The 17,310-nt window shown below is 40.2% G+C and overlaps 1 protein-coding gene across 7 annotated transcripts in view; it reads right to left on the bottom strand.

Annotated features, from left to right (window-relative positions):
* The window catches only part of VPS13D (vacuolar protein sorting 13 homolog D), a 256,779-nt gene that overhangs the window by 205,622 nt on the left and 33,847 nt on the right, over nt 1-17,310 (bottom strand). For all 7 annotated transcript variants that reach the window (XR_010024193.1, XR_010024194.1, XM_063104869.1 and 4 more), the window contains exons 19-24: nt 14,321-16,534; nt 13,029-13,180; nt 8,032-9,063; nt 5,334-5,424; nt 1,830-1,956; nt 123-303 (exon numbers count right to left, since the gene is read on the bottom strand). Coding sequence is in view for 5 of the 7 variants with exons in the window: in XM_063104869.1 (XP_062960939.1) it covers nt 123-303; nt 1,830-1,956; nt 5,334-5,424; nt 8,032-9,063; nt 13,029-13,180; nt 14,321-16,534 (3,797 nt within the window). In the remaining 2 variants the exon portion in view is untranslated. The remainder of the gene's footprint in view (nt 1-122; nt 304-1,829; nt 1,957-5,333; nt 5,425-8,031; nt 9,064-13,028; nt 13,181-14,320; nt 16,535-17,310) is intronic.

Raw genomic sequence — 17,310 nt, 5'->3', positions numbered from 1 at the left:
ACAGTAAGGTTTCTGCAGGTGATCTGCTACAAGGAAGACATATTACTAAACATAAACTACCTTTACGTTTTTCAGTGAATCAGGCAAACTGAAACGCACCTTGGAGAAAAAAGACTACCTACCGTCTGCCCCTCAACAGCGGCCCGCTGGCGCCCAAGGACATCTTGTAGCTGAGTGAAGTGCTGGATGAAGGCTACCACTTCAGCCTGAAAGCGCTGCGTGTGTACATACTGCACTGAGGCCATCTGGAGGCTCACTCGAATGTCGTGCTCTCTGCGGAGCAGAGGGTCGGGCCGTCCATATCTAGCAGCAAGGACAAAATATGACTCAGACAGCAGCAAGATACAGGTTAGTATTTGAAGAAAATTTTGGACGATTTAGGGGCTTTCCTAGAAAACAGCTTCACTATTAAAATGGAAATCCACAATAAGGTTTTACAAAGCAAATTCCAGTAATTATTCCCTGTCTAAGCTTCTACAATGAGTTGAGGATGTTAAATAAAAGTCTGATGGGACAGCCAGGGCTATCAACAGATGGGATCTCACTCTTGATTTCAGAACTGACTTAAAGGCCACGTGGGGCACTGACCTTTCACCCACACCTCTTTTCCCTGTCTTTAAAGAAAAGTGAGTATTCCTCCCCATCCTGTTACTGGCAAAGATTGTGACAATATGAATTTAAAAGATAATAAAAATAAAGCCATGATAAATGGGCGAAGAAAATTAGGCATCAGAACCAATGTTTCTGGGGAAAATCATCTTCTGGAGGCAGAAAGAAGTCTTTTTACTTCAGTGAAATGTAGGCCAAAGTTTTGGAATGTCATTCAGAGACAAATTGGAAGACTTTTACAAATTGTTTTGAATTTAACGGAGCATGGTGACATAACAACAAATTATTATACAGGACACAGTCACTGGCGAAAGAACTCACATTGGCTGACAACCTATTTTGTGCCAGGCAGAGAATTAAGAGTTTTACATTAATTCTCTCATTTATTATAGAACCATACCACCATGGTATGTAATATAAGCAAATCAATCTAAATTCTGAGTAGAGTATAATTGATTGTCTCCTCCTAAAAATGAAAGAAAAAGTCCTCAGACATCTTTTAGAATAGTTTCTCTCAAACTTTGTTGAACATTATTACCGTGTTAGAAAAGAAAAGATAGAAAAGACTAAGCACCACCCAAGGCCAATTAAATCAGAATATTTAGGAACAAAATTGGATATCTATATTGTCAAACATCTCTCAAAAAGGTTGAAAACCACCGTTCTAGACTCTAGCCTTCTGAGAAAACCATTCCTTAATAATCAGATAGGCCCATAGATGCCTTCTAAAATCTAAAACAGAAAGGATTCAACATACATCATGTTTATAAACAAAAAAGATGCATAATGTAATTTCTCACTCATACCCTCAACATTCTCATGATGAAATCATTCCAGAACTTTTGGAACTAAACTAAAGCTTAGAAATGATCTCAGTCCCCTCAATATTTAGATAGAAAACTGACACATGGAGATCAAGTGACTTGTCTCAGGTCTCATAGCGAGTTAGGGGAAAACCAGCTTGAGAGCCCAGGCCTTTGAATAATCAAAATTATTTGAATCATACCCCAACTGTTTATGAAGCTGGAGTTGCCCACTTCAGGGCAGATCGATTTTAATGAAATTTAATATAAATCAGGACTCCTCACAACCAGATCCTTTCAATTTTACCTAAGAAGGTAAAATTTTTTAAAACTTTCCTTCATTGTTTTGCCAACAATAATTTGACACAGCAAGCGATTATGACAAAATATCAAGTAAGAAAAGATCAATATTTTTACTTAAAAGTCTGAAAGATGAGTGCTTCCTCTCCACTTGTAGTGAATCGTTCTCTGTAGAACTCTCCATGGGATGTAAGGTCACTTAGAGACAGACTTCCAATGCTTCCCTGTAAGGCCAGGTCCGCCTCTAGGGATGTTAAAATTAGAACACATTATTAAGTTTTTTTTTTTTTTTTTGTCATACACCTTAATTAGGTCTAGAACAAAAACTGATACACACGTGCCTCAGACTTCACTCTTTAATCAAATTAAATGTCAAAAGCACATTTCATATTCCAATACACCCAGAAAAAATATTATGCAATATTTCAAATAGTCTCAATGCAGAAGTCCAAAGGGGATTGAAATAATATAGCAACATCACTCATTAACATTTACAAGGGGGGTACTGGCCAGTTAGCTCAGTTAGTGGTTTTGATAACCCCAAGGTCCAGGGTTTACTCCCTGTCCTGACCAGCTAATCAAAAAAAACCAAAAACAAAAGCAAAAAAACCCCACACATTTACAAGGGGAAAGAAATGAAAGTAAATGCAGACACAATGCTAAAGGATAAAACATATACATAATACAGACAGAAACATGATCCTCTCAAAGATTAGACCACTGATTAGAATTAGTGAAACATCATAAGATCTATTAATTGTACTATGGATAAAAGAGTAAAGGAGGAAGTGTCAGAAATATACCAGGTATTCAAGCAACATTAAGTGGGTTTTAATGTGATTTAATAAAAGAAAAAATTAATGAGGTTGACAGACACTGGAGACATGGATTTGAAACTATTCTGATACAACAGCGTGAATGAATGAAGCCTCTGGAAGGTGGGTAGAAGAAAGATGGGATCTGGAACACTTACAACTGGAACCAGAGCCTGGAAGGGTGAGGGAGAAGGGGTGAACTAATGAGTACAGAGCTATGCTATCTACCCTAAGTGAATCATTGTGCAGTATTATACACAGGTATTAAAACAATACATTATACCCTCATGTCCTCTGACAAAAATATCCAAGTTTTTGTTTATTTTAAAGGCCAATCTATCCTCAGAAGCTTTTCTAAAATAATTACGCCAGGCATGAAACCTCAGTTTCAATTCATTCCTTCCCCAGAAGACATTCTTGTTTTTACTACGGTGTAACATTTGAGCTTTGTAGTCTTTGCTATTTAATTACATGTTCCTTAAGGAAGGTGTGGTGTTTTAATTCACATTTTATAAACCCCTACTATTTAGAACTTGATGTTGATCACTTGTGTTCTACCAAGAATTTCAAGCTAAAAGTTCCATTAAAAAGAATGCTAGGCTGTGGTGGCATCTGCACACTGCTCCTCAGGTTGTGGGACTGGGTTCTGCCTGCCTGAAGGTGGGTGCAAGGGTAAAAAAGGAGCCCCACGGGCCTCAGGACGGGTGAGGAGCAGGACAGGAGTCCCAGCACTTGGTGGAGCAGAAACACCAGTGAGTGTCAGGCGGGTGGGGTTTGACCTTCTAGTGCAAGCTGTGGGCCTAAGTGTGCACTTCCAAGCATACAAAAGCTGCTTCCAGAAGTTCCAGCAACAGTATGGTAGAGTCCATGGAGGGGATGGGGGTGTCTGCAGACAGGGAGAGCCTGGGAGGTGTGGATAAACAGATTGACTTCTGGTCAAGATGGGAGAACAGAAGGTCCCCAGCATCACTCTCTCCCACAATCAACTAATATACCACTATTAAAAAGCAACAATAGCCAAGCTTGGGCTGCTAGAAGTAAGGGGAAGAGGAGGAAAAACCTACAGAGTTCATGAAGGCGGGAGAAGCCACAATGAGAGAAACAAAGGACCTCTCTGACTATTTCAAGCCCCAGCTACTTCAAGGCCAACCCTGGTGAACACTCAGAGCAAGAGCTGGCAAAAGCCACAGCTGTGCCCTTCATATGATGTTGCTTGGAGGCTGCAGGGGAGAAGAGGGCCTTGGTGGCCCCCAGGCCATGGACCCACATAGGAGTGAGGGGCCACAGACAACTGAAAAAAGAAGCCACGCAGGCCAGTGAGTCACTGAAGGGACCAGCACACAGCCCATCCGATGGGAAGTGTTTGGTGTGCAGGCGGTGGGGGAGACAGGGCCACCAGGGGAGAACACTAAGGCACAGCATGGACAGCTGATCTGCCCTCCAATCAGCGCAGGACCACTTAGTGTAGACTGAACAGGAGTATAGAACTGCAGCGGTGCAGTTTGCTGAAACAACTCAGGCCCAGACCAGAGTTTCCACACAACCCAGGTGTACCCGGAAGTTCTTACAAGGTCAACAGTTAAAACCTGAGCTGCACAAAAAGCCTTCCCCAGAGAATCAGCAGCAAAGCAGCAATTTATCTCAACCACAGGGCTCAATTACTGATTCCCTTAGGAAGTTCCTCTATTTTAAAAGTAACCAAAGGACAATGAATTAGTTCCACTACAGAGTTTAAGTGGTGGGAACAGCGAAAAATCCAACATAGAACTGAAAGAAAAACAAAATACCCACAGATCAGAGACAAAGTTTTGATATCAACCAGTAAAGGTCTAACACCACCAAAGAACACCTATAAAACCTAGAAGGACTCGAAGCCTCCTGGGCTCCCAAGCAACGGATGGGGGAGGGCCATGGGCCTCAGCCACACCACCCTGATGACCACATCCAGCCCAGCAACAATCACCAAGCCACCACCACCAGAGTACACAGAAGTACCCCAGGCTCCCAAGCCAGGGCAATGGGGAGCTAAGGGCCTCAGCCACACACCCCCAACTTCCGGCACTAGCCCAGCAATGACCGAGCCACAGCCAGAGGCCCCCTGGTCTCCCTGTTGGAACGAGAGGGTTGCCCTGGGCCTCAACCATACTCTCCCTCCTTCCTCCTCCTCCCACCCTCTTCCTCTCCTCCTCCTGCTCTCCCCCTCCCACTTTCCCCTTCCCTCAACTGCTCTGCAACAATATCTTAGAATGTAAATAATAATAATAATAAATGTTTAAAATAAATAAAAAATAAAAGAATGCCAGCTTTGCTACAATATCCTCCTGCATAAAAACCATGCCCTTTATTGGTAACTCCCCCTATTTATTATTATAGATAGAGCGAACATATCCCCTGGTTTCCCAGAGACAGCCCTGTTATATGCCAGTTTTCCAGGTTTAATTATTAATAATTAAAAATTCACTTTCAAAAATATCCCAATTTGGACAAAAAAAATTATATGGTCATTCTAGAGTTTGTGAAAAACACAGATGCCAGCGCATCTGAATCAGATTCTCTGAATCAGATTCTTGGGATGGAGATGGGAGTTGGGGAAGGAGGTTATCCCAGCTACCTGCATTTTTAACAAGCTATCCAGACACATCTCATCCATAAACCAGTATTTGGGAACTGCCACCATAAATCCTTGCCAGACCAATAACCACAGTCTAGCCACTGAGCCTCGCTTAGCATGTGAGGACAATTAGATTTGTGATTGGGATGTTGAAATGCTTACCAGATTTTGCAAGTTTGATTTTTTTACACTTACCAATCATTTCCAGGTGCACTACTAATTTGGACACATTTGCTTTGGCAAGCTCACTGGTGGTCTTATTCAGCACAAGAGAGAGTGAATGAACCTAGATGCAGAGGATAAAGCAAGGCAAATATTACTGGGGCAAGAAAGGTATCTTTCAGGAAAACAGCAGAACAAAATCAAGGAAGATGCAGAAAGACTGGAGAAATTTGAAGGTAAAGCTTTTAATGATGCCAATTTCACTTCAGCTTTCTTAAGCCAGTCAAACCATTATCTGATAATGAGGCTGATAAAAAGGAACTCAATTGGGAGTCTAAGTTCCAGTTTCTGTGATGTCTTCTCTGTGCTTGCCTTGTATATTCTGTTAGTGAAATGTTTTACATTACAAAATAATTTTTCTCATTTAGGAATTCATCATTAACATTGCACAGTTTTGTAACAACTCAGATTCATTAAGTCTCATCTTAAGAAATTTCTCAAAGCAAAATGATGAATCTGATTTAGAATCCTGTTTAATGCCTTTGAACGAATATTTAATAGAAGCCCCTGTTGATCAACTGGGACTTCACGTAGGAACAACAATCAAAGATTTTCTTTCCTAGGGACAGACAAGATCCTCTGTCTTGGGAGTAGCATTCTTTGTAACAAATAAATTCTGTAATATAATATTGTAATTATAACTACTAAAAGAACTTACATGTCTAACAAATAAATTCTGTAATATAATATTGTAATTATAACTACTAAAAGAAATTATATGTCTAGGATTTGTTGAGTTAGGGCTCGGCATTTTTTGCTCTGAGTACCATCACTGGGGACAAGGCATTGATTGAAGAGAAGGGAGGAGAGAGGAGGAAACTGAGAGCAGAAGACAGTGAGCAGATTCAATCATCAACTCACATTTACTGCTTCCAAATGGCAGAGACCATGACTAACTCACCCCTTTATCTTCAGTGCCTAGACAAAGCAGGTACTCAGTACATGTCTGGTGAATGAATGACTGGCAGGAAAAAAGACAGGAAAAGAAAAGAAGGAAACTAATAGAAGGAAAGTAAGGAAGAAAAACATTTATAGAAGAAGGCAGAGAAAAAAGGAGAGGACCATTACAGTTGGACCAGCGACCGTGGGGCCACTCCAGTTCCCTTGCAGTTTGACCTCTGACATAGACCATAGAAGGATCGCAAGGCAACAAGATGAAGAGGGAAATTTTAAAAAAACCTCTAGTGATTTAATCACCAAAAGAACATATATACTGGATTGAAAATGCTTTGTTTGGAGAAATCCAACTAACACCACCTGAACCCACTATTAGCATGAATGTTAGCACCGCTATGGCGGAAAAAGGAGAAGGGGATTGGTTTACTCTAATTAAAAGAGATTTAAGAGACATGATAGCAAATGTAACGTGAGAACCTTATTTGGATCCTGATTCAAAAAAATTCACACATCATCTTACTTAATTCTCATTTTGTACATGAGGATACTTTGGCTCAAAAAAGCATAGTATTCCACTGAATTACAGAGACCAAAGGAAAGGCATGAAGTTTCTTGAACCACTCACACTGAGCAAGAAAGGTAAAACTGTTTCTTCCCTATCTCTCCCCTGAGATCTCTTCCACTTCTAGAGGAATGAAGCCTAAGGAAATTCGCCAGTTACAGAAATAAGAGGCAGAAAATGGCAACTGGATAAAACATGATTCTCCTCTCTGACTTCCTCCCAGCAGTAACTGCAAGTTCACACATGCAAAGACAAAGAAATGAAGAACTTCATCCTCAAGGCACACAAATGTAATCAGCCACTGCAGGCATTCCAGGGCTCTGGATTAGTGCTAGTTACAATAGGCCTATGTACCCCAAACCGGTCAGCTCAATTTAACTGCTTTCACATCTTACTGTTCTATCACACAGAGACTTACGCTCAAATGCTGGGGGTTTTTTTGTTTCTTTTAAAAATATTTACAAGATGAGCAACAGGGACAAGTTATAAGTATGGTAACCCGGAATAGTAAAAATAATAGCTACCATTCCCTGAATGCTTGTTGGGTGCCAAGCACTATGCAAAGGGCCTTATGTATGTTCTCATTGAATCCTCACAATAACCCTATGCTGTAGGCACCATTGCACATCCCTAGTTTACCGATGAAAAAATTGAGGGGGAGAGAGGTTAAATAATTTGCCCTAGGCCATATAGCTATACATATGGTTACAGGGAAAGTGCCAAGATTCAAACCTAGGCAGTCTAACTTTTGAGACTTCATTCTTAACAGCTATACTATTGCCCTCAATGAAAGCACATAATGTTCTGGGAGAAGGGGGAGACAATAATAAAAGCCACACTTTAAAGTTGCTACTATATACTAGACCCTTTTTGCTAGGTGCTTTACATACATGACCTCACTTAGTTATCTTAATTAGATGATAGAAGATGAGGAAACTGAAGCTCAGAGAAGTGAAATAATTCCATTGAATTAAACAGCTCAAAGGAAGGACAAGTTCTAAAACCACTTATTTTCTCTGCCTCCACATGGTATTTACAGTAAAACCTTTTCTAAAATATTAACATCTACCCTTTTGTAACAGACATTCATAAGACTATATAGCTCCCCTGCCAACAAAAGCAATTTTCCAGAGTAAATGTAAAATGCTCACACTTAAATAAATAAACCCAAATTCATTTTTAGAACTTAAAGGAGTCAAAGGGAAGAGATACCTTGAGATCCAGCTTGGTGTTAACTGGATCCTGAAGTTCAGACTCCATTAAAGCATGTGATTCTGACTTCACGTTCTGTAGAATGTCCTCAGGCAGCACCTTCATTGCATGGTTGTCTGCAGTGGAACCAATTCCAAAAAAATCTAATATCACGACCCAGGTTTGCAGCGTAATCAACACATCCAAGCAGTTAAAATCAACATCTATGCTCCGATTAACTCGATTGTAACTCGAAGAGAATTCTGGATGTTTCTTATCCACCAAGAATATATTGATGTGGACCAAAGAATCATCAAATTTACTCTTTCCAGCATGTATCTTGGGCTCATCTACTGTTGGAGAAGGAGGTGGGGTCAAAGGATAGTCCTTGTCTTGGACTTCCTTTCGCTTTTGCCGGGATGCAGAGGTGGGTCTCTGATATAACTGAAAGACATTAGGAGCTTCTTCCATGTGGGAAGGGAGAGACCGAGGCATATCGGGATATTCCACATTGGATACTGAAGGGCAAGACTGAGAAAGATACTCTTTTTGGGCTAAACTAGATGGCTTAGGAGCTCCTCGAGACACCATCAGGTTCTTATATTTGGAATCTGGATTTTTCTCCAATAAGTCTTCCATCAGCAGAGAGCGCAGGGCAATCTGAACAGATAAAGTCTGAGGATGGTCTTTACTGAATTCCACTTCAAAATCCTGAAACTTTAAGCTCACAAGACCCTGGGCCCCCAAAGTCAAATCTCCACTTAGCTGAACTTGAAGCTCTGATATACAAAAGTTGGCTTGAATCTGAGTAAAGGATTTGGTTTCCTTCAAAGGCAGGGACTTTTGAGAAGCATTAGAAAGGCTGGAGTGGCTGAACAATCCATTCTCCTTCCTTTCAACAGAAGGCTCTCCACAGCCACTGAGGGAGGGCAGAGGAGAATTAGGGCAAGGGGAGGAGGTAGTGCTGGCTGGAAACTTGTTCAGATCTTCACTACACACAAGATTGTCCAGTGTCTGTAAAACCTGCTCATACACATGTTTTGCTAACACCACCTGTATACGAAGAGAAAAATTCAGTTATTCCACAACCACTGTTAACTGCACTCAGATGAACTGCCTATAAATTTCCAGTTGATATTTATGGGTTTCCCCATGAGGTTATAAGTTGGTTGACAACAAGGACTATCTCTGTCATTTCTTTTCTGTCCTTATCTCCTTCTGCCCCACTTCTACTCACAAGGTCCCTCTCTGAGTATCTCACAGAATAATGTACATACAATAAATGCTATTGACTGTACGCCTGAATCAACAAAGGTACTCTCTCTAACTCCACAAAAATAACTGTACAAATTGAAGAGAATACTGCCAAAAGTCTAAAGTGGGCATACCATAGGACTGAGAAATAAGACTCATGGTTTTAAAACTGGCTGATCATCACCAATTAGTTTAACAACCTATTTTCAGTACAGTTAGTACTTTTTAGATAATGACGACGATGATCCATGATTGGCTATGTTTCCATTCTCCCTTATTTAATTAAGGGCAATTTTTTAAAGAGATATTCTAACCAACAGTTGTAGAAATAATAGAAAGTGACTATTTTGTAACCCCCCAATTAAATAATTTATCCCATGGAAGTCCATCAGTGGGATAAACCATTATATGATGACTGACAAGGTATTTTATAATGGAGAGATCAAGCTTTTGCCACCAAAATACAATCATCAATCTTGTCATCATTAAGAGAGACAAACAGACATTATGTGCCTCCTGATATAATGCAATATGAAGTACACAGCACTGCCTTTGAAGTGTTCTAGCCAAAAATAAATAAACAAAAAAACTAAAACTAAAAAAGAACCTGAATCCAATGAACCCTATAGAATTAAACCTATACACTTTACAGGAAATATGGGGGAACAAGTTAAGTGGCACACAACCAAACAAACAGACAAATCCAGAATGTGGGACATTCTACAGAGCAAGCAACCTAGTAGTTTCCAAAAAGAGGGAAACTACATTAATAGAGACCTAAAATATGTATTATCCAAATGCAACGTGTGGATCTTGTTTGGATCCTGATTCAAACAAACCAAAAGTGAAGACATTTTTTAGACATTCAAAAATATTTCTAAAATCTGAAAATGGACTAGTTTTGTAAGGCATGATAATACCACTGCAGTTACATAAGAAGATGCACATAGTTTGCAGAGAAATATTCCAAATATATAGGAGTGAAAATAGCATAAAATCTAGGATTTGCCTTAAAATATTTCACACATACAAAAAAAGATGGATGAAACAAATGTGGGAAAATCCTAATAACTGTTGAATCTGAGTCATGGATACATAAGGCTCATTGGACTATTCTACTTTTGTGGATGTTTAAATCTTTTCATAGTAAAATATTAGTAATTAAATTATTAAATATTAAAAATATTAATTATTAAAGAATGATTTAAATAATTGTCTTAAAGAATTCTTTTTTAAAAAGAATTATCTAATTATTTTTAAATTATCTTTAAGATTTTCACTAGAACAACAGTAAGTCAACAGTAACCATAAAAATAAGTCAACATAATCCAATAGAATTCATGTCATGTGCTGGGTTTAAGGTGAAAAATTCATCCTGGGAGATTGCTTTGGGGAAGTTCTCTCACCCAGAGACCCATATCAAGGAACCACTGATGTCAAAAGGTACACATGTTCTGTTAACAGCACTCCAGGGTGACTCCAGAGCAGCTGCTAGACAGACTAGTAACCAATTCCTGCCCAAGACTAGGGTCCACTATTCTAAGATCCTGCCTGTCCTTGTTGTTTTATAATGTGTAATGCTCTTTGCTCTACCCCCTATGAAATCAGGAAAAATAACACTTTTGAAGGAAAAAGGATAACAGATGTATACATGTCTACACATGCACAGGTGTGTGTGAAATCTCTATCCTGGCCCATTTCATTTCAGAGAAGGCAAGACTAATTCTCCCTTGAAAGCATCTGTCAACAGTTCAGATGATCATATAATAGGATGGGCAAAGTATGTCAAAAGTGTGACAAGGGGAGTTCTGGTCAAGATGGCAGAATAGACGGTCCTCAGCATCACTCTCTCCCACAAATCAACCAATTTACAACTACAAAAATGTAACATCAGCCAAGCTGGGGCCACTGGAGCTTAGGGGAAGAGGAGGAGAGACCTACAGAGTTCATGAAGGCGGGAAAAACCACGATGAGAGAAAGAAAAAACTGCTCTGAGCATTTTGGGCCATGGCCGCTTTAAGGCTCAAGCTGCTGAGCACATGCAGCAGGAGCCTGCAGAAGCCGTGGCTGTGCCCTTCAGATGGAGTTACTTCAAGGCGGCAGGGGAGAAGAGGGCCTTGGTGGCCCCGAGGACAGCAAGACCACTAACAGGGTTCCCATAGACCCACGCAGGAGTGAGGAGCCAGAACAGCTGAAAAAGGGGAGCCATTCAGACTCTGGTGAGTCATCGCAAGGGACTGGCGCGGGGCCCATCCCATGGGAAGTGTTTGGAGCACGGGCAGTGGGGCAGACAGGCCCATCAGGAGAACACTGGGACACAGCAAGGACAGCCAGTCCGCCCCCCAATCAACACAGGCCCACTCAGAGAAGACTGGCTGGGAATGCAGAATTGCATGGGATGAAGTTTGATGAAAAACTCAGGCCCAGATCAGAGTTTCTACACAACCCAGGTGCACTGAGTCTCTGGAGAGCAGGAAGTACCTATGAAGTCAACCATTAAACCCTGAGCAGCACAAAAAGCCTTCCCTAGGGAAACATCAGCAAAGCAGCAATTTAGCTCAACCACACAGCTCAAGTACTGGTTCCCACAGGAAGTTCCTCCATGTTAGAAGTAAGCAAAGGTCAAAAAATTAGTTCCGGCCCAGGCACACCACCAGTGCCTTGGGGCCCACCAGGGGACAGAAGGCATGCAGCCAAGGACAGGACCCCCACCCGTGGAGAAGAGGACTGGACCCCCCCTCCCACAACCAGGCACACTGCATCAGCACCTCAGGGTCCACCCAGTGACCGGAGACATGGAGCAGGGGACCAGACCCACCTCCCACAACCAGGCACACCACCAGCACCAAGGAGCATGCCAAAAACATCACCTCCATGTGGGTGGCCCACCACAGCCACCACAATAACCATGGCTGCCACGAAAGCAGCTAGACACCAAAACCACCACGCAGATGGTCCGCCAGCCACTGGAGTGCATCGACACAAGGAGAGTCAACAGCACAAGAGAGACACAAGCAGAGATAAAGAAAAGAAGAGGATGTCTCTCCCCACAAAGCCCATTTCAGAGTGACAGAAGAAGCATCTGCTCTATGATAATATTGGGGGACCTGATCATACCTCTCAGCATTGGACAGTTCATCTAGGCAACAAATCAACAGAGTAACCATTATTCTTTCAAAAGGAGAGAAGAAATCTAGGGTAATTAGAGGGGGGAGAGGGAGAGATTGGACAAGGAGCATAAAGAATAATTACAATTTCTAACAATATATATGCTAGTAATATTGATTTGATCAACATATCTCAATGTTGAACCCCCCAAACATGTATAATCCATTTTGATTCAATAAAAATTAAAAAAAAAAAAAAGTCTGACAAGAATTATATCCCCTTGGGAAAGAGAGACTCTGACTTTTTAAGCCATCATTTCCCTATTTCTGAATGGCAATGGAATTAAGATTCTGTCTTCTTTCTCCACACAACTCACCCACCCTCCACATGAAGAAGGTTAATAAGACTGATTCCCCAGTGATAAAATGACATGATAAAAGGATCCTGTATTTCCTGGAACAAGTTATCAACAACTGTAAATATGCATTAATGATATCTCTTTGAATCTATATTTTTTCCTTCCAACATTTAATGTACATAAATATACAATATAACACATAATAACATAAGTATAATATATAATATTTATATAATATAAATATAAAATAACTATATGACTTCAACTGCCCTGACATGAAAATCAATCAGGTGTTTACCTGAACTGGATTGACGAATTTTCCTTCGATCTTCATGATGCTAGAAGTTTCCAGGTCATCTGGACTAAGAGAGAAAGTCAATTCAGATTCTCTCTCTATAGGGATCTTCTCCAGTTTAAACTGAATAGTAGTGTTGTTCAGGATGTGAAAAGCTGGCATAAGAGAGAGGAAATGACAGACTGTAAACCCTAATATTTACTCTGTCGTTGCTGATTCAGTGTAGAGATATAAAATAGAGCCCCTAAGTTACTCTTAGACCAAGAGGGCAGGTAAGCCTGGCACTTGGGGTCTATGACTGAGAGCAAACTTGTGATGACTATCCCAAGACCAAAACTTACAGCAAGCAGAGGTACGAGATAAATTTACACAAAATAAGAAATGAAATTTTCATGACATGCTCCATTTAGTAGCTTCAAAATATAATGTGGTAAACATTAATCCAGTCCAAAAAGTATATTAAGCTTCTCTTAACCTCTCAAACTGGCATTTTTCCAAATCAAATTGCTTACCTAGCTTTGAGTTATAGATATATCCTTCTTACTAGGCCTAAATTGAAACCAAGGACAATATAAAATTCTAAGTAAACAACTTTTATCCAAGCAGAGAAAGCAATCTTGTGGTAAATATGTAAACAAATCAGTGCATTAACATCTGAGAACCAAAGAAGAAATTTTCAAAGGCATTAATTTCTTCACCAATAAAAAAAGCTATGCTCTAGGGCTTACCTGATTTCTGTGGATGCCAATACTAATAGATTGAACTATTTGGTTTTGGCTGATCAGATCCAGAATATATACAAATTTTATTCCTAAAACCCTGGACTAATCATTATAAAGGAAGACGGCAGAATATTAGAAGGAGAACATAATATCCACAGACTAAATTTCATATTCTATTTACATCAACCCCTTGAACTATCTTGGGCTACAATACTTAGCTAGGAAAGACCTACAGCTTAGGAACAAGAATATCAAATATATTTGGCTAAATACAACAATCCTCTAACAGAATCAATCCACTGACGCATTTCTGTAAATGAGTACACACCCAATTTCAAAGGCAAACACTTAAAAAAAAGTTATTTTGCCAAATATGGTATTAAATGGAAAACAGTGAAAATAAATCAACACACTACAAAGCATTCTATTAAAATTCTATTTTGATCTCTTAAATATTAACCAGGGATAATTCTAAAAGAAAAGGTTTTTGTTATTGCTGTTTTAAGCAATGTACTACATGAACTGGGTTTTGAATGTTTGAATAAAATAAAACAAAAGATTTATGTTCCTCACCTTGACCTCTATGCAAAGATTCAAAGAAATCATGTCGGGTAAAATGAGCTTCCTCCTGACTATTGGCACTGGCAGACCCAGAGGGTGGACAAAATGCCCGGCTTACTTCAGATCCAGTACTTTCTCTGCCTGCCAGCTGGGTGCAGTTCAAAGAATATAGTTTAATGTCTTTGATTTCCACCTGCAGACGGTCACTTCTGGATTCATCATCCCCTGCCACAAAATTTTGGATGAATATCTGTCCCAAGTGTCCTACCAACAGTTCAGGGCTCCCAGGCTTCCGAGGGATAGAAACAACTGGTGATTCGATGTTTACATTCAAGATCAGCTTTACAGTGTCTGAATGAGAGGAAGCTAGGTCAAACCCACATATATCATTTTCCTCTAAGATAAAGGGTTCCCGAGTCTTCCTTGGAGTTTCAAAGAGTGATACCATCTCACTGTACTCAGCAGTCTTGGTAGCTAGTACTGTGGTGACTTTAGTGGCCGCACTTTTCAGCATACTTCGAAAATTTTCTTCCAGTTCATCCATGGATAATGTCAACTCCTTCAAAAATTTAGCAGAGTGGTTATAATGCAAGGAAGCCATCTTTAGGTTGAGAAAACACTCCTGTTTAGACTTCTCAACAAAAGTGAAACTCAAAGCTTCAGTGAGGGCTGCATCTTCCATTCTGACAAATATAGATTCAAAGTAGCCAATATCACTGATGATATTTTCATAGCCTGTGGAATTCCCAATGCTGACAACATATTGGTTTTTAACATTATCTTGTGTCAAATCCATAAGCTGCAAACAGCCAAGAGAACCGTTCATGTCAAACGTGCTACCCATTGAGACATTCACTTTGGTGCCACCTATACTTGCAGTTGCAATTTTTCTGCCATATTTCTCTCCATTTGCCATTCCCACTGTCCGAAGGAGCAATAAGTTAAGTCTATGGATTTCCACTGCAACCTCAGTGTTTTGTTCATATGTGGACTGATAAGTTCCTTGTTCTATGAAGTTTCTTTCAAAATCAGTCATTAAAGGTTGAGGACTCAAATCATCTTTTTCCTTGGGGAAGGATTTTTGAAGAAAACCAATCAGCTCCACAATTGTCTCTGGATTTAGAATAATATCCAAATTATTTACCTGTAATGAAATCACCTGAAGAGTGCTGTCTAAATTCATTGATGGGCACTCTGAACTCACAAATTGGTATTCCAATTTAATGAGGGACTCTTGTTCTTTGGTGAGAACTCTATCAAATGAAACACTAGTAGCTGATTGGTCATTCAGGGTAACTGCATTAGTTATGTGGGCTACATTGGGTCCAGAGAGAGGAGACTGGGCCCTGCTGTCCCGGAGGCTTCCTGTTGGAATATCAAAACTCAAGTTCTTATGTGAAGCCATCAAAAGGTCAAAATCAGCACCATACGTCTGCATGGTGTCTACCAGAAGCAAACCATGAACAGTTAGGGAAACTTCAGCATCATAAGGCCTCTTCACAAAGTGAGCATTGGTACCAAATACCTTGAGCACAGAAATATACCGGCCATTGCTCTCAACACCAAGTTGCATACAGTTAACTTTAAATTCAGCCAGGAGGAGCTGCGACTCCACAAGAACTTCCCGGGTATGCTGTTCCAACATCACGATGCTCTGGGTTAAATTCATTACTGAGTCTTGCAAACTTCCCCGCTGTTCCTCTTGGGAAAAAATCTTCTCTTTAATCTGAGTGTCAGAAGTCTTCATTTCTGGGGTAGTGAGGAGAGCAAAGCAATTCTTTAGGGCAGATATTTTATCTTCATTGATGTGGATTTTTAAGTCTGGTAAGTTGCCTGAGAGCACAGCTCCTGGGTATTTGGGATCTGAAGTATAAATCAATCGACGTTCTAACTGTAGATGAACATTGAATTTCTCTACCACATGGGTTGGTCCTACATCAATATCCTGGACATGCTTCCAATTGTCTTTCACTCGTCCGACCATAATCTGGAGGTCCATAAATGATAGGGAGTACCTCTCATACATCTTTGTGCTCATTAAATGTGCTTGAAGCTGTTCTTCACTGAACTCAACTCCAGAAAATGGAGGTGATTTCTCTCCATTACTGCTGCTTGTCTCCGGAGGTGGGGTATTAGGAGGTGTGGCAAGAGGGGTCTTATATTCATCATCGCTAAATTGATTCTCTTCAGATGCTGACCCATCCCCATTTTTCCTCTTGAAGCCATCTGCAGATAAAAAAGAGAAGATATAAAGTAAGTGGCTGCTTTTGTGTTCCTCTTTCCCTTCATGTAATAAGTATGAAAAGCAGAGAACAAATTAATCCCAATTTTTAAAAAAATGGATGAAAATTCTAAGCATAATATTCTGTATTTACCATTTAATCCAGTGTGAACTTATCTATTAACTTGGAAATCAAAACACAAAGAGGAAAAACATATGAACATGAGAAGAGTTGGAGACCTACGGACATATAAGCACATGCCAGGGTGCAAAAACCACTACCTGCTGCCCAAAGCTCCTTCCCACCTGCAGTGTTGCCTTGCCACGTACCCTTCTTATGTCACTCTCTATAATTTCTTATTTGTTTCTTCCTTTGTCTTTGTGTTTTGTTTCCCCCACTAGAACATTCCAGTAGAAGAGAGGTCTCACCTGTCTTGTTCAACTCAATACCACTAGGCCAAGAACAGTGTCTGTGAAGCAGTAACTGCTCAATCTGTGACTTTCTAGCCCCAGAGCCCATACACTGAATCCCTCTCTCTACAGCCGAGTAGTGCTGAGACAACTTATGGGTTCTGTCACCTATGTCTCTGCTGTCCACATTTATGTTCTGTAAACTCAAGTAGATGCTTTCTGTGGTTCTATGATCCTTTTATTTAGATCTAATTCCCTTTTAACATTCCTCTTAGCACCAAACTTTTCCACTCCTACTCAAATCCTCTACCCTCTTTCTCTGTTGGGTCTTCTCAGCGAAGATAAGTTTGAGATTATTTGATAAATTTCC

Source organism: Cynocephalus volans, chromosome 8 (genome assembly GCF_027409185.1).
Source record: "Cynocephalus volans isolate mCynVol1 chromosome 8, mCynVol1.pri, whole genome shotgun sequence".
NCBI lineage: Eukaryota > Metazoa > Chordata > Mammalia > Dermoptera > Cynocephalidae > Cynocephalus > Cynocephalus volans.
This window is presented reverse-complemented; position numbering and strand designations above follow the sequence as displayed.